The 18,015-nt window shown below is 47.0% G+C and overlaps 1 protein-coding gene across 14 annotated transcripts in view; it reads left to right on the plus strand.

The window, feature by feature from the left end:
- Positions 1–18,015, plus strand: part of myo3b (myosin IIIB) — a 655,750-nt gene that overhangs the window by 217,517 nt on the left and 420,218 nt on the right. For 11 of the 14 annotated variants that reach the window (XR_013577968.1, XR_013577969.1, XM_078552132.1 and 8 more), the window contains 3 exons: positions 7,224–7,307; positions 7,891–8,093; positions 10,916–11,014. Coding sequence is in view for 12 of the 14 variants with exons in the window: in XM_078552132.1 (XP_078408258.1) it covers positions 7,224–7,307; positions 7,891–8,093; positions 10,916–11,014 (386 nt within the window). In the remaining 2 variants the exon portion in view is untranslated. Of the gene's footprint in view, positions 1–7,223; positions 7,308–7,890; positions 8,094–10,915; positions 11,015–14,508; positions 14,573–18,015 lie in introns of those variants that run through there. The other 3 variants (XM_078552142.1, XM_078552143.1, XM_078552144.1) reach the window with 2 other exon arrangements.

Consider the following 18,015-nt stretch of genomic DNA (forward strand, 5'->3'; position numbering starts at 1 on the left):
GGGAGAGGAAGGTCTAGGATCAACTGGGAGGGGAAAGGGTGTCGGGAGAATGAGGTTGGGAGGGGGGAATGAAGGCATCAGGGGAGTGTGGTTAGGAGAGGGGGAATGAAGGTGTCAGGAGGGTGAGGTTGGGCGGGGGGAATGAAGGTGTCGGCGGGATGAGGTTGGTGGTGGGGGGATAAAGGTGTCGGGGGCTGAGGTTGGGAGGGGGAATGAAAATGTCGGGGGGTGAGGTTGGGAGGGGGGAATGAAGGTGTCGTGGGGTGAGGTTAGGAGGGGGGAATGAAGGTGTCGGGGGGTGAGGTTGGGAGGGGGAAATGAAAGTGTTGAGGGGGTGAGATTGGCAGGGGGATGAAGGTGTCGGGAGTGAGGTAGGGAGGGGGCAATGAAGCTGTCATAGAGTCATCGAGATCTACAGCACAGAAAAAGGCCCTTCGGCCCATCGAGTCTGCGCCGGTCAAACAAGTACCTAACTATTCACATCCCATTTTCCAGCACTAGGGTGAGGTTGGGAGGAGGGAATGAAGGTGTCGGGGGGCGAGGTTGGGAGGGGGTAAATGAAGGTGTCGGGGCATGAGGTTGGGAGGGGGGATTGAAGGTGTCGGGGTGAGGTTGGGAGGAGGGGAATGAAAGCGTCGGGGGGGTGAGGTTGGGAGGAGGGGAGTGAAGGCGTCGGGGGGTGAGGTTGGGAGGAGGGGAAAGAAGGTGTCGGGGGCTGAGGTTGGGAGGGGGGATTGAAGGTGTCAGGGGGGTGAGGTTGGTAGGGAGGAATGAAGGTGTCGGGGTGGGGGTAAGGCTGTGGGGGGGAGGGAGTACAGGGGAGGAGGGGGTAAAGGGGGAGAAGATGGCAACTGGCAAGGGAGGTTTACAGGGATGGAAGGTGTAAGGGAAGGGGTTCGGGGGGGAAGGAGTGTAGAGAGGGGAAGGAGTCTAGGGGGAGGAAGGAATGCGGAGAGGGGAAGCAGTCCATGGGGAGGGATGAGTGCGGAGATGGGAAGGAGTCGAGGGGAAGGAAGGAGTACAGAGAGGAGAAGGAGTCCAGGGGGAAGAAGGAGTGCGGAGAGGGGAAGCAGTCCAGGGGAAGGGATGAGTGCGGAGAAGGGAAGGAGTCGAGGAGAAGGAAGGAGTACAGAGAGGGGAAGAAGTCCAAGGGGAAGAAGGAGTGCGGAGAGGGGAGGGAGTCCGGAGGAGGCAAAAGAGTGTGGAGAGGGGAAGGAGTAATGGCAGAGGAAGAAGTAAGAGCGGAGGAAGGAGTCAGGAAAGGGGAAGGAATTAAGCTGGAGGAAGAAGTGAGGGTGTCTGAGGGAGTCAGGAAGGGGAAGGAGTAAAGCTGGAAGAAGGGTCAAGGGTGAAGGAAGGAGTCGGCAGGGGAAAGGACTAAGGGTGGAAGAAGAAGTAAGGATGCCTGAGGGAGTCAGGAAGGGGGAGGAATTAAGCAGGAGTTGGGGGGATTCTGTGGGTGGGAGGACAATAGGGGGGAAGAGGTTCTGAGTTGGGGGGAGGGATCAAGAGGGAGAAAGGAGTCCAGTGGATGTCCAGATGAATGTGCGAGGGACGAGTCTGATGGGTCCATGACTGCCTCCTGGGGAGCAAACCAAGGGTGGGCATGGTATGATGGAATGATGAGAATGACCAAGGGCAGAGTGAGGCGGTTGGGATTCTTTTCGGGAAGGAAGGGAACGTGCGCGTTCACCTGGACATCTCCGAAGGAAAAAATTGTGGCTTGTAGGTCACGGAGAGGAGGTGGAAGGTGATGCCAGGGGGTCAGCTGTGATGGGGGGAAAGGAAATGGGTGACTAGGGGATGGGAAAAGACTGGGGAGTGCACAAAAAACTGAATTCAGACCATGCTGTTCAAGTCGAAAGTGAAACGACAGTCATGGTCGGTGAGATCAGGTGCTGCATGGGAGTGTGATCATTGGGTGGTTGGAGATGCAGGTCAGCTCAGATGGACAACTGAAAGTGAACCCCAGCAGGCAGCATTCAAAATGCTCAGGACGTTGAGGCAAGTGTGAAACAGGAAGGATCCGCGTGCGTGGGGAGTGCTTGCGCGACACCCTGAAAGACCCTACCACAGAAACTGAACTGGACTAGCCATATAAATACTGTGGCTACAAGAGCAGGCCAGAGGCTAGGAATTGTGCGACGAGTAACTCACCTCCTGACTCCCCAAAGCCTGTCCACCATCTACATGGCACAAGTCACGAGTGTGATGGAATACTCCCCACTTGCCTGGATGAGTGCAGCTCCCACAACATTCAAGAAGCTTTACACCATCCAGGACTGGTACCACATCCACAAACATTCACTCCCTCCACCACCGATGCACAGTGGCAGCAGTGTGTACCATCTACAAGATGTACTGCAGGAATCCACGACATCACCTTCCAAACCCACTACTGCTACCATCTAGAAGGAAAAGGGCAGCAGATTGATGGGAACACCACCACCTGGAAGTTCCCCTCCAAGTCACTCACCATCCTGACTTGGAATTATATCACTGTTTCTTCACTGTCGCTGGGTCAAATCCTGGAACTCCCTTCCTAACAGCACAGTGGGTATACTTACACCACATGGACTGCAGCGGTTCAAGAAGGCAGCTCATCACCATTTTCTCAAGGGCAGCTAGGGATGGGCAATAAATGCTGGCCCAGCCAGTGAAGCCCACATCCCATCAATGAACAAAAAAATACAGACACCCTTCTCTCTCCAGAATCATTTGTTGGCCAGCTGCTCCCCTGTGGTGAGAGAGGATGAGGTTGAGGGGCTCACAGGTAAAGGGGACTCAGAGGGAGAGGAAAGCCTCTGATATTCCTGAGTGCATGATCCAGGGGTGTCCAGCTGCCGCTCCACCTCCCTTTGGACGTCTGGGGGCCCTGGCCTGACTCCTTGAGGAGAAGGAGCAGCTTGAGGGATGTCGAGGTGTCCCATTTCCCCCTCATGTTGCCACTACAGGAACTCACCCATGGCTCTCACGATGTATTGCAGGTCCATGCGCCGGAATGTCTGCGTTTTGCTGGACCCAGGATGGCATATGCCATCCTCCTCATGGAGACCTCCATACATGCACATGTGAGCACCACTTCGTCAGAGAGCGGGCGGACACACTCCTCTGACTTGTGTGCCACTCTGCTGAGGGCTTCCAATAGCTCTGCGTGATGTTCCCACACCTTCTGCTGACTCTCTGGGATGAGTTGGAAGGCCAAACCTGGAGGCTCATCATCTGACTCGGACCTTACAGATACCTGATCCCTAGCAGTCATCCGAGTGCCAGGGAGCTCAAACGAACCTGCCTCCTGCTGCAAACGTGTGTCTGTGCAGTGACCACCAGATTGTGAACCCGAGCCTGCTCTAGATCTAGGTTCCACTGAAGTGTGTGTCTCTGCGCTGGTGCAGGGTGTGGGTAAGCGCTGTAATGGATCTTCCAGGCTGCTTATTTCCAGCTCTTCAATGGAGGAGGTGACCCCTTGGCTGAAGGTGAGGACATGGATGGAGCTGAGGCAATGGCTGGCTGGGGGTGTTGGTCACTTGGCAGAGCTCCCTGTGAACCAAAGTAGAGATAAGTAGTGCATGGCAAGAGAGTCAAAAGCAGGCGAGGGAGCACTCACATTTGCGTTGAGAGAGGGAGGGTGTTATGCAGGATCCTCACGAGAGTGTTCACTGCCGACCTCACTGTCACCACCATGTCCTCACCAGTCAAGCGGTGGCACACTCATCAAAGTGAATGATCGGCCTGGGACCTCGCTGCTGAGGAGAGCAGGCTTCTCCTGCATGAAAACAATTGGAGTGTGTGTGAGCAACACACATGGCACTGCCTCGAATGTCTGTGTGGTGAGTGGAGCCATGGACAGCATGAGGACATGAGCTCAAGAGGGTATGAGCCTGATGGGGATGTGAGGGTGTGTGTGAGAGTTAGTGGTGTTCTCCCTTGAGGTGTGAGACCCCTGCAGATGGGTTTGTGAGTGTGTGAGGTGGGAGCGATGAGAAGATTAGTTAATCTGGCGGAACGGATGAGGCCATTCATCCTGTAGCAGCACTGAGTGGCTGGCCTCTTTTGCAGGGCATTGGTGCTGACCATCGCTGCCATCGCCTCCCAAGCCGGATTAGTGAAGTTGCTGCCCATCCTGCGGCCAGAGCAGGGGTAAAGGACATCATGGCGGGCCTCCACTGTGTCCAAAAGGCACCGGAGGGATGGCCCATTAAACCTGGAGGCTGCAGTCTTTTTGCCTATCAGGGCCATGTCTTCTGTGCAGCAGTCGTGGGCTGGAAGCACTGAGAGGTGTGTGTGCAGCTGGACTTTAAATGTGGTGCCCGGCGAGGTGGCATGGTGGGCGAACGAGAGCCCGCCCGCCATGGAAACGGCTTGTTTCCTGGAAATGTTTTGCCCACCGGCTACCGCACTTAGTGCAAATCTGGGATGATTCTGCCCACAGTGGGCTGAATTTTGCCGCCGGCGAGCAGGGGGTGGGGCCCGCTTGCCGATACGTAAAATGACGCAAGATGACATCAGGGGGAGCCCCCGACGTCATCCCCCCATTTAAATCTTCAGGAAGGCGGGGGCGCAGCAAAATAAATTGAGGCCATTGACAGGATCATTAAAACAATTAAAGGACCTGCCCGTCCAACCTTAAGGTTGGCGGGCAGGCCAGGAGCCCCAGTGGGGAATAGAAAAAACATGACACCTCATCCACCGGTGGGATGAGGTTTCATGTAGGGTTTAAAGAGTTTAATAAAGTTTTAGTGTAAATTATGAACATGTCCCATCTCATGTGACATTGTCAAATGAGGGGAACATGTTAAGGATTTTTTTTTTCTATTTTTAATGTTTTTAGAACTGTCAGCGATCTCCCTGAGGCAGCACTTAGCCTCAGGGAGATGTGCGCTCTTTCGTGCGTTGTGTGAAAATGCGCGCTCTCGCTTTTGGGGAATCCCCCTCGCCCACACAGGAAGCGCATAGCGCTTCCCGGCGGACGTCACGCTGGGCGGGCCTTAATTGGCCCGCCCACGTAAAATGGCGGCGGCGCCCGCTTCTCTGGCAGGGATTGGCTCCCTGCCCGCCAGAGATTGGTTTGGGCCCGCCCGCCCGGTAGGCAGAAAATTTTGCCCAGTATTTCAGGGAGCTTAAAGTTCATGTAAACACCCTAAATTGTTATGAATGGAAATTATATAAACTCCTTCAGCAGTTTAAAGGGAGTGAGAAGGGACAGAAAGTGACGAGGAGGAGGCCTGTGTGCCTTAGATAGGATACTGTGGTGCCTTTATTTAAATGTGCAGTTCTATAGACCCCACTGTTGTTCTTCTGCATGTCAGAAGAGATGAGCCTTCACTATTTCTCCTTTACCAGTGAGACTATCCTATCCAGGTCAGGATCCTGCTATCAAAATCTGTGCCATCTTGTAAAAGCAGCAACATAGTCTTAGGATGTTAAAAGTGATAAAGGCACATTCACACTGACCAACATATAGTAATCTATAGGCCAGCTAGTAAAAACCATACAGCACATAGCTAGGGTGCTACAGTGTTGTGAGGTGTGATTCCCTTGGAAGGTTAAGTATGGCATAATTTTCAATGGTACGTTGCCTTATTGAAATGTGTACTTTGCTGTCGTATGGATATGCATGAGATGCTTAGCAGAGCCGTAGATCTGCATGAGATTTGGCATGATAAACATAAAGGTGGAAAAATTTATTTGCATTGTGCTGATTCTAGCAGTACTGCCAGACTTGTATTGATCTACCAGAGCAGGCAGGGCCATGGCCCTTTACCTGCGCAGCCTGAATGGTGTTCTTCAATAATATCAGTGAAGCACATCATACAGGCTGCGGAGGCAGTCAGTCTTGCCTGCCCCTTGGGGAATTGATTTAAGTCTGTATAGCGATGCCACGTGAGCGAATTTCTCCCCCTAACTATTCAATAGGTTGACAGGCAACTCTTTGTAGCATTCACTCTTGGGCTGTTTACCAATACGTGGTATGTTTGAGTAATCTTACCTTGCCACGTTATTTGAAGCATGCAATCATCTTCTAGATCTGGGCTCAAATATTTTGGATAGAGCACACAACATTGAAACTGGTGCTACTTCCTGCCAAGTACGGTACACAGCCATGCTCTAGAAGGACACATAGGAGTGAAAATGGGCTAACCCTCCCAGCCCCCTCCATATTGTCAGCCAAAAATATGGGACTGAATTTTTAACCACCGATGGGGAGAGGCAAGGAGGTGGACAGGCACGGAATTTCTTGCTGCCAGTCGGCGTGCTGGCTCCTCAGCTCCATCGGGTAGCCATTTAACCTTGTGAAGGGCCTGTTAAGTAAGGTCTCTTGTTGGAGAAAGTGCAATCTTCTGGAGATGGCCTTCCTGCCTACCTGGGTTCAACTGCAGCCATAGTCCACCCTGCAGAAAGGTTCTTCCCTCCTTCTACGATGGTGTTTGGCTGAAAAAGCCTTTATTTATTTTAAATTTGAAAAAGCTGGAGAGAGGGCCAATTTTGGCCAATTAATGCCAGAGGGTGGGCTCACTCACTTGCCATGGCATCCTGCTGCTGCTTCTAAACTGGAGGGCCTCGTATTGGCCTTCTAGTTTCGAGTGCCTGCTCTGATCTTAATTGAATGGCAAACCCAACCTCTGGCCATTAATTGGCCAATTCAGGTAAAATCACAGGTGACTGACTGTTTCCTGCACAGTGCATGCTTCTGACCCGCATTTGAGCCTGATGGCAACATTCTGAAGCCCGCAGAGAAAATGCATTTTGAGTCTGCTTATAAGCTCTGAAAATTCCCCCTTCCCTCCCCCTCATCTATATTTAGCTGGCTGTATTCCTTTAAATTTCAGCATGACTTTGTGTGGTACATTGTGCAGGCAACTATAAATAATTATGTAGATGAGTTAACCTCACAAAATTATAGGCTATCAATTTATCTAGCAGTTGGCTAACTGTATCAGGAATTAAGGTGCTTTCATAAGCTTTTTTTCAACAAGGTAGCATTGCATTTGTTTTATTAAGATAACATTGTTTCATCAATAATTTCTTTAAGTTTTTAAGATTTCTGTTTTCTTAGTTACAATTTAACAATTAAAGCTGTTTCTGTTTGAGCTAATTGTTTATGCAGCATTTCAGAATGAGCATTATAAAGTTGTGTGTGCTCTGATTGCAGAATTTTCATAAGAGTTGCCTCTTAATCAGGACTTTTTGGTATGACTTGTCATTTGTTTTGTCCATACTAGTGCATTATCATAAGTGGAGAAAGTGGTGCCGGGAAGACAGAGAGTGCACATTTGATTGTTCAACACTTAACCTATCTGGGAAAGGTATGTTTGGTGTAATAACTATTAACATTAAGCACGTTAATGGAATGCGTCACTGAAATGGATAGAACTGTACTTTATGCCTTTTTTTTGTGTTTATAATGATGAAAAATGCAGCAAAATAGCATATGAATTTTTACTTAAATATAGAATTTAAAACTCTAGCATATGTTCTGATGTTTATTTTAATTCCATGCTTGCTGATTTCCTGTGTTAATGTTCACTGGCTACCTGGGGCCAGAAGCCTGGTTTCTGATGTTAACCAGTGTCCTGCTCTGTCATACGTGATGGACAATTATCCCTGCTCCCGCTGCGGATGAACCTGTGCTGCTACGATTGCTTGTGCCCATTGTCACTATCATTCCAATGTGTGATTTATCATCTATCCCTGCCACTCTAATCTCTCACCTATGGTGTTAACAGTTTTCATGTTGTTAACTGTTGTGACTGCTTTTCCCCTGCAGTTCTGCATTCTGGCCGTTGCTGTACTAAGCTGGAAGCAAGAAGGGACCTTACAATCATAATCACAAAACTCCTTTTTAATAAGATTTATGTTTGGCTAATGCACATATGCCTTATGTTGCAGGCTAATAACCGTGTTCTGCGAGAGAAAATTCTTCAAGTTAATCCACTTGTGGAAGCCTTTGGAAATGCTTGCACTGCAATCAATGATAATTCCAGTCGATTTGGGAAATATCTAGAAATGAAGTTCACTCCCACAGGGGCTGTAATGGGAGCAAAGATCTCTGAATATTTGTTAGAAAAATCAAGAGTTATTCAACAACCTGCGTATGTAATCTCTAGGTTTAAACACTTTCTTCCATTTTACCTATCAATTAATATTTTCCTCAACTGTGCATGCGATTCTGTTGCATTAAGGACTTTGGTTAATACTGAAATTAGCCAGCTGTACCTTAACTGGGAATACTTGATGCTGACGTTGGTTGTTCAAATAGGAAATTGTTGTGTTCCGCGGCACTAACATCCTTCACTTTGATATGCACCAAATTTGCATTTCTACTGTTATCAAGAAATAATATTATTATAAGAATAATTTAGTTTTGTCACTAACAATATTTTGAAATGTACTCTTTTGTTCCTTCTTAATATCCAAATATTGCATATTGCATGCCTTTTCAAGTCCTCGTTGTGTATGATCATTGTCTAGTCTCCTGCTCAAGCTCATTCCTTCCCAGTTCCAGAAAATGTTGGTTTTCTTCTTACTTTTGCTAGTCTTTCCCCATTTCTACAATCCCCAGCTTTTAGAGCTCATGGTTGCATTACTACTGATACTTCCTGATCGACCTCGACCATTGTTTACTCATTTCAAAACTGGGGGAAAAAAGCTGGTTACATGACTGAAAATAAAGAGTTAGGATGCATAGCTGTTCAAATTTGACAGGGGTTGAAAGTGGTGTGCATAAGGTCAGCGCTGGGTTCGATTTTGTTTTTGATATATGTGTATGTTTTGGACTTGCACTTAGGAAACATGACGTCAAAATTTCTAGTAAGGACTTCAAAAGCCTTGGGCACAACAATCAAAGAAAATTGAATTTAACGGAACATAGGATGAAGACTAGGCCATTCAGCTCCTTGAGCCTGTTCCGCCTTTACGTTAGATCACGGCTGATCTGCATCTTAATTCCATCTATTCACCTTGGTTCTGTAACCCTCAATACTCTTACCTAATAAACATCTATCAAGTAGAGAAGTGTGAGATAATATTTGTTGGGAGGAAAAACGAGGAATGTGAGTATTCTCTTAGTAGAAATACGCTGAAGGATGTGGATGATCAGGCAGACTGAAGACTTCAAATATATAATATCCTGAAAGTGTGACGTTCGGAAGAAAATGATGGGTTAACAAAGCTGACAGGATCAAAGGGAGAAATCTTTTTCCATGACTGTTGTGGGTGGCTGGAAGCATCGATGGGAAAAGAAAGGAGATCGGGGATAAAGATCAGATGGATAAAGCCACAAAATGTTTTACGAATTGGGGCATGGAGCATTCAAGCAAAGAAGAAAGTATTAATTTGTACAAAACATTTGTTGGGCCACAATTGTAGCACCAATTGCAGTTTTGGGAGGTTCATTATAAAAAGGACATTAAAGCTGTACAAAGCATACAATGGAAATTCACAAGTGTGAATTCATTATGACAAACAAGTAAGGGGAAGGATTAGAGGAAATGTCTTTAAAGCATTTGGCCCATGGCATACTTTACCATGAAGAGAAAATGAAGTAGAGACCATTACTTCTTTTAGGCCCAACCATCTTCAGCTGCTTCATCAATTACCTTCCAACCATCATAAGGTCAGAAGTGGGGATGTTCGCTAATGATTGCACACTGTTCAGCACCATCCGCGACTCCTCAGATACTGAAGAAGTCAATGCCCAAATGCAGCAAGACCTGGACAATATCCAGGCTTGGGCTGACAAGTGGCAAGTAACATTCGCACCACACAAGTGTCAGGCAATGACCATCTCCAACAAGACAGAATCCAACCATCGCCCCTTGATGTTCAATGGCATTACCATCACTGAATCCTCCGCTATCAACATCCTGGGGGTTACCATTGATCAGAATCTGAACTGGACTAGCCACATAAATACTGTGGCTACAAGAGCAGGTCAGAGGCTAGGAATCATGCGATGAGTAACTCACCTCCTGATTCCCCAAAGCCTGTCCACCATCTTCAAGGCACAAGTCAGGAGAGTAATGGTATACTCCCCACTTGCCTGGATGAGTGCAGCTCCCACAACACTGAAGAAGCTTGACACCATTCAGGACAAAACAGCCCGCTTGATTGGCACCACATCCACAAACATTCACTCCCTCCGCTACCAATGCACAGTGGCAGCAGTGTGTACCATCTACAAGACGCACAGCAGGAATTCACCACGGCTCCTTCGACAGCACCTTCCAAACCCATGACTACTACCATGTAGAAGGGCAAGGGCAGCAGATAGATGGGAACACCACCACCTGGAAGCTCCCCTCCAAGTCACTCACCATTCTGACTTGGAAATATATCGCCGTTCCTTCAGTGCTGCTGGGTCAAAATCCTGGAACTCCTTTCCTAACAGCACAGTGGGTGTACCTACACCACATGGACTGCAGCGGTTCAAGAAGGCAGCTCATCACCACTTTCTCAAGGGCAATTAGGGATGGGCAATAAATGCTGGCCCAGCCAGTGAAGCCCACATCCCATGAATGAATAAAAAAAAACTGGATAAAATTTGAAGCAGGGGAAAATACACAGCTATCGGAAGTGATTGGGCTAGTGGGAATAGATTTAGATTGCATTAAGAATTTGGACAGACACAATTGGTCAAATGGTCTGCTCTATGTTGTAGACATTTATGGTTTAAACAGTGGTATTATGTAAAAAAGTATAATCATAAAAATATATGTTAAAATGATAGTACTAGCTTGGTTCAGTAATTTAGACTAAAATGATGAACAGGCCATTATTTATGAGAATTTGAATTTTAAAATATTTCCTTCTCAAAAACTAATTTTTCTTGTAGTCTTTATTACATTTCAGACTTTAAAAGTTCATCTGAAGAATTGATGGATTCTCTAATGTTAGCAATATTATTTATTTTCAGATGCGAGAAGAACTTTCACATTTTTTATTACATCTATGCTGGTCTTTATGATCAGAAGAAACTGTCAGAATATAAACTTGCTGAAAATAAACCGCCAAGGTGAGCAATTGTGCAATACTTTATAACATTGGGATGTTGATTTTGTTTAAAATGTGATCTGACTAGCATTGAGCAATATTTAGTCGCTTTCAGATGCTATATTGTTTATGACAGAACTATTACATTTGGTTAAAACGCACAAAAGTGTGAATGAAAAAAATACTTGAGTTTATCGCATCATTCAGAGACATCTCAAAGCCCTTCACATATGATGAATCACTTTGAAATGCATTGACTGTAGTTATGTAGACAAAGTTTTTCACTGAATAAACAATGGATAGTGTAGCAAAAATAAAAATAGTTGGAAAAACTCAGCAGGTCTGACAACATCTGCGGAGAGGAACACAATTAACATTTCGAGTCCGTATGACTCTTCATCAGAACTAAAGAAATATAGAAATGTGGTGAAATATAAGCTGGTAGAGGGGAGTGGGACAGGTAGAGCTGGATAGAGGACCAGTGATAGGTGGAGGCAAAGAAGAGATTGCCAAAGATGTCATAGACAAAAGGACAAAGGGGTGTTGACAGTGGTGATATTATCAAAGGAATGTGCTAATGGTGACATTAAGGGTAGAAAGCAGGAGAAACAAATGGCAAAAACAAAAAGCTACTGCGGATGCTGGAAATCCAAAACAAAAACAGAATTACCTGGAAAAACTCAGCAGGCCTGGCAGCATCGGTGGAGAAGAAAAAAGTTGACGTTTCGAGTCCAACATGACCCTTCAACAGAACTGAAGTATAGTTAGGAGAGGGGTGAAATATAAGCTGATTTAAGGTGGGGGGCGGGGGTAGAGAGAAGTTGAGGGTGGGGTGGTTGTGGGGACAAGCAAGCAGTGATAGGAGCAGATAATCAAAAGATGTCACAGACAAAAGGATCAAAGAGGTGTTGAAGGTGGTGATGTTATCTAAGAAAAGTGCTAATTAAGAATGGATGGCGGGATACTCAAGGTACAGCTCTAGTGGGGGTGGGGTGGAAAGACTAACAAGGTATTAGTTGTAGATTTAAAAATAGTGGAAATAGGTGGGAAAAGAAGAATCTATATAAATTATTGAAAAAAAACAAAAGGGAGGGGGAGGAAACGGGGTGGGGATGGGGGGAGGGGGAGTTTAAGATCTAAAGTTGTTGAATTCAATATTCAGACCAGAAGGCTGTAAAGTGCCTAGTCGGAAGATGAGGTGCTGTTCCTCCAGTTTGCGTTGGGCTTCACTGGAACAATGCAGCAAGCCAAGGACAGACATGTGAGCAAGAGAGCAGGGTGGAGTGTTAAAATGGCAAGCGACAGGGAGGTTTGGGTCTTTCTTGCGGACAGACCGCAGGTGTTCTGCAAAGCGGTCGCCCAGTTTGCGTTTGGTCTCTCCAATGTAGAGGAGACCGCATTGGGAGCAACGAATGCAGTAGACTAAGTTAGGGGAAATGCAGGTGAAATGCTGCTTCACTTGAAAGGAGTGTTTGGGCCCTTGGACGGTGAGGAGAGAGGAAGTGAAGGGGCAGGTGTTGCATCTTCTGCGTGGGAATGGGGAGGTGCCATAGGTGGGGGTTGAGGAGTAGGGGGTGATGGAGGAGTGGACCAGGGTGTCCCGGAGGGAACGATCCCTACGGAATGCCGCCGGGGGGGTGAAGGGAAGATGTGTTTGGTGGTGGCATCATGCTGGAGTTGGCGAAAATGGCGGAGGATGATCCTTTGAATGCGGAGGCTGGTGGGGTGATAAGTGAGGACAAGGGGGACCCTATCATGTTTCTGGGAGGGAGGAGAAGGCGTGAGGGCGGATGCGCGGGAGATGGGCCAGACACGGTTGAGGGCCCTGTCAACGACCGTGGGTGGAAAACCTCAGTTAAGGAAGAAGGAGGACATGTCAGAGGAGCTGTTTTTGAAGGTAGCGTCATCAGAACAGATGCGACGGAGGCGAAGGAACTGAGAGAATGGGATGGAGTCCTTACAAGAAGCGGGGTGTGAGGAGCTGTAGTCGAGGTAGCTGTGGGAGTCGGTAGGCTTGTAATGGATATTGGTGGACAGTCTATCATCAGAAATTGAGACAGAGAGGTCAAGGAAGGGAAGAGAAGTGTCAGAGATGGACCATGTGAAGATGATGGAGGGGTGGAGATTGGAAGCAAAATTAATAAATTTTTCCAGGTCCCGACGAGAGCATGAAGCAGCACCGATGTAATCATCGATGTACCGGAGAAAGAGTTGTGGGAGGGGGCCGGAGTAGGACTGTAACAAGGAATGTTCCACATACCCCATAAAGAGACAGGCATAGCTGGGGCCCATGCGGGTACCCATAGCCACACCTTTTATTTGGAGGAAGTGAGAGGAGTTAAAGGAGAAATTGTTCAGTATGAGAACAAGTTCAGCCAGACGGAGGAGAGTAGTGTTGGATGGGGATTGTTCGGGCTTCTGTTCAAGGAAGAAACTAAGGGCCCTCAGACCATCCTGGTGGGGGATGGAGGTGTAGAGGGATTGGACATCCATGGTGAAGAGGAAGCGGTTGGGGCCAGGGAACTGGAAATTGTTGATGTGACGTAAGGTGTCAGAGGAATCACGGATGTAGGTGGGAAGGGACTGGACAAGGCGAGAGAGAAGGGAGTCAAGATAACGAGAAATGAGTTCCGTGGGGCAGGAACAGGCTGACACGATCAGTCTGCCAGGACAGTTCTGTTTGTGGATTTTGGGTAGGAGGTAGAAGCGGGCCGTCCGAGGTTGGGCGACTATCAAGTTGGAAGCTGTGGGAGGAAGATCTCCAGAGGAGATGAGGTCAGTGACAGATGGCCCTAGTGGGGGTGGGGTGGAGGGAAGGGATTGAAATGGGCTAAAAGGTGGAGATAAAACGATAGATTTAAAAATAGGTGGGGAAAGAAAAATATATGGATAGTGTAGAATATGTAAAGCTCATAAAACCTGTTCCTTCAGAATAACTTGTCCTATTACGAATGTTATCCAACCCAATTTGTCTACAAGGGTGACAGTTGCCTTCAGGTAAATCACCTAGAATATGCGCTCTGTGAAATATCTTAAATAAGAAGAGGAATTGCAGGAAATGTATTGCAAGTTAATTGGCATTTGGAAGAAAATGATGGGTTAGCCAAGCTGACAGGATCGAAGGGAGAAACCTTTTTACATGACTGACGTGGGTAACTAGGAGCATCGACAGGAAAACAAAAAGGAGGCCGGAGATAAAGATCAATAGTTTAGGAGCTAAAGTCTCTGCTGATTTTTTTTTCAACTAGTATCCATTTGAAAAGGTGTCCAGAATGACTCCAAAATGGAAGTCAAAAGAGTAAAATGTACGTTACAGCTACTGGGAGACTACAAAATAAAATAGGGGGTAGTAGGGGGTTGGTGGGGCGGTGGAGGGTTGCAGGGAAACACTGGGGAGTGGGGGAAGGGGGCGACGTTAACCTTGCCCACTTGGCAGAAACCAGCCAAGCAGTCAGTGCCCCCTGATTTCCAACTTCCTTCCTGAAGTATTCAATTTTAATCTGCTTTTGTGTGCAGTCAGGAAGGATACCTGCACAAAGCCAGTGGTACCTTCTATAAACATGCAGAACAGGCCCTGATGACACAATCTGTATTAACTGGTGGCTTGAGCAGGGAAACTGTTTTGGCTCCCCTGTCAGGTGAAGCTAGGGGAAAGAACAATTGAACCTAGAAGAGACTCAAAGAGGTAAGTTTTTAACATTTCTTTCAAAACTTTCCTTTTGAAGCCAGATGGAGCAGAAAGTTGCAAAGGAACACAGTCCAGGGCTCACACTATTGATGTCAGACAGGGTTAGTTGCTTGCCTTGGACCTCACCCGCCCAATTCCTGTCCTGGGTTAAATTCGTGGCTATGTCGTGGCAATAGTAATAGGGGATTCTATAGTCAGGGGAACAGATAGGTGCTACTGTGGCCGTCAACGTGACTCCAGGATGGTGTGTTGCCTCCCTGGTGCCAGGGTCTGGGATGTCCCTGAATGGCTGCAGGGCATCCTGAAGGGGGAGGGTGATAAGGCAGAGGTCATGGTACATGTTGGTACCAATGACATAGATAGAAAGAGGGATGAGGTCTTGCATCAAAAATTCAGGGAGTTAGGCAGTAGACTAAAAAGCACGACCTCTCGGGTTGTAATCTCTGGATTAATCCCAGTGCCACGTGCTAGTGAGCACAGAAATGGGAGAATAGCGCAGATGAATACGTGGCTTAAGAATTGGTGCAGGAGGGAGGGTTTTAGATTCCTGGATCACTGGGACCGTTTTTGGGGAAGGTGGGACCTGTACAAGCGGGACGGTCTACATCTGAACCAGAGCGGGACTAACATCCTTGCGGGCGGGTTTGCTAGTGTTGTTGGGAGGAGTTTAAACTAATTCGGCAGGGGGAGGGGACACAGAATGGGGTTAGCAGAATAGGGACACATCATAATACAGTAAAACAATCAAGTCAGAGGGAGTACAGCCGCATTAAGTTTCAAGGGTGTAAGGCAAGGCTGGATGGCCTCTACTTTAATGCCAGGAGCATTACAGGTAAAACGGATGAGTTAAGGGTGAGGATTGACACGTGGAATTGTGATATAGTAGCCATCACAGAGACGTGGTTGAGGGAGGGGCAAGATTGGCGGCTCAACATTCCAGGATATAGAATCTTCAGGCGAGACAGGGGAGTGGGTAAAAGAGGAGGAGGCATTGCATTATTAGTTAAGGAGTCAGTTACTGCAGTAAGGAGAGATGATATCTTTGAGAGGGCATTGAATGAAACTTTGTGGGTAGAGCTTAGGAATAAAAAAAGGGGCAGCCACATTGTTAGGTGTTTATTATAGACCCCCAGATAGTCAGCGGGAAATTGAGGAGCAAATATGTGCACAATTTGTGGAGATGTGTAAAAACAATAACAATAGGGTAATTAAATTAGGTGATTTCAACTTTCCTAACATTAATTGGGATAGACATAGTGTTAAGGGCTTGGATGGAGTGGATTTCTAGAAATGTATACAGGAGAACTTTTTAGGTCAATATGTAGAGGGTCCAACAAGGGATGGCGCAGTGCTGGACCTAATTCTGGGGAATGAAGCTGGACAGGTGGCTGAGGTGGTGGTGGGGGAGCATTTTAGTGATAGCGACCACAACATGGTACAATTTAGGCTTATTATGGAAAAAATAGACAAGTTGCAAAAAAATGTTTTGGGTTGTGGGAGAGCGGATTTTAGTAAAATAAGGCAGGATCTGGCCAAGGTAGACTACTTGTGGGGAAATCTACAGAAGAGCAGTGGGGGGCGTTCAAAAAGGAAATAGGGAGGGTATAGGCTTAACATGTTCCCTCTAGGGTGATAGGAAGGAGTAGCAAGCCGAGAGAACCATGGATGACCAGAGATATTCAGGATACAATGAGCTAGAAAAGAGAGGCTTTTAGCAGGTACAAGGGGAGCAAATCAGCGGATGCATTAGTGGAGTACAGAAAATGTAGGGTGGAGCTTAAGAAAGCAATTAGGAGAGCAAAGAGGGGATATGAGAAAGCTCTGGCTGGTAAAAGTAGGGAAAATCCCAAGATATTCTATAAGTATATCAATGGGAAGAGGATAACCAGGGAAAGAGTAGGGTCCATTAGGGACCAAGGGGGAAATCTATAAGTGGAGCCAGAGGACATCGGTAGAGTGTTGAATGAATACTTCACTTCCGCCTTCACCCAAGAGAATGAGGATGAAGGTAAGGAACTCAGGGAGAGAGACTGTGAGGTTCTTGAGCAAATTGATATAGGGAGTGACAAGGTATTGGAGGTGTTGGCAGGCTTAAAAGTGGACAAATCTCCAGGTCCAGGTGATTTGTGTCCCAGACTGCTGAGGGAGGCAAGGGAGGAGATCTCAGGTCTGACCCAAATTTTTAATTCCTCCCTGGCCACAGGGGAGGTGCCAGAGGACTGGAGAACAGCTAATGTGGTTCCACTATTTAAGAAGGGTTGTAGAGATAAGCCAGGGAACTACAGACCAGTGAGCCTCACGTCAGTGGTAGAAAATTCTGAAGGAGAGAATCTATCTCCACTTGGAGAGGCAAGGTTTGATCAGGGATAGTCAGCATGGCTTTGTCAGAGGGAGGTCATGCCTAACAAATTTGATTGAATTTTTTGAGGAGGTGACCAGGTGTGTAGATGAAGGTAATGCAGTTGATGTAGTTTATATGGATTTCAGCAAAGCCTTTGACAAGGTCCCACATGGGAGACTTATAAAGAAGGCAAATGCACATGGGATACAGAGTAATTTGATAAGGTGGATTCAAAATTGGCTTGGTTGTAGGAGACAGAAGGTGATTACAGAAGGATGCTTTAGTGCCTGGAAGCCCATGTCCAGTGGCGTACCACAGGGATCTGTGCTGGGTCGCCTATTATTCGTCATTTATATAAACGACATAGATGACTATGTGGGGTGTAGGATTAGTAAGTTTGCGGATGACACAAAGATTGGCTGGGTGGTTAACAGTGAGGCTGAGTGTCTTGGGCTACAGGAAGATATAGATGGGATGGTCAAATGGGCAGATAAGTGACAGATGGAATTTAACCCTGAAAAGTGTGGAGTGATACACTTTGGAAGGAGTGTTTTGACAAGGAAGCATTCAATGAATGGCATGACACTAGGAAGTTCTGAGGAACAAAGGGACCTTGGCGTGTGTGTCCATAGATCTCTGAAGGCGGAGGAGGGGCATGTTAGTGGGGTAGTGAAAAAGGCATATAGGACACCTGCCTTTATCAATAGAGGCATAGATTACAAAAGTAGGGAGGTCATATTGGAGTTGTATAGAACCTTGGCCACAGTTGGAGTACTGTGTGCAGTTCTGGTCGCCACATTATAGGAAGGATGTGATTGCACTGGAGGGGGTGCAGAGGATATTCAGCAGAATGTTGCCTGGGATGAAACATTTAAGTTATGAAGAAAGGTTGGATAGACTTTGGTTGTTTTCGTTGGAGCAGAGAAGACTGAGGGGCGACCTGATCGAGGTGTACAAGATTATGAGGGGCATGGACAGGGTGGATAGGGAGCAG

The sequence above is a fragment of the Cetorhinus maximus genome, chromosome 11 (genome assembly GCF_964194155.1).
Source record: "Cetorhinus maximus chromosome 11, sCetMax3.hap1.1, whole genome shotgun sequence".
NCBI lineage: Eukaryota > Metazoa > Chordata > Chondrichthyes > Lamniformes > Cetorhinidae > Cetorhinus > Cetorhinus maximus.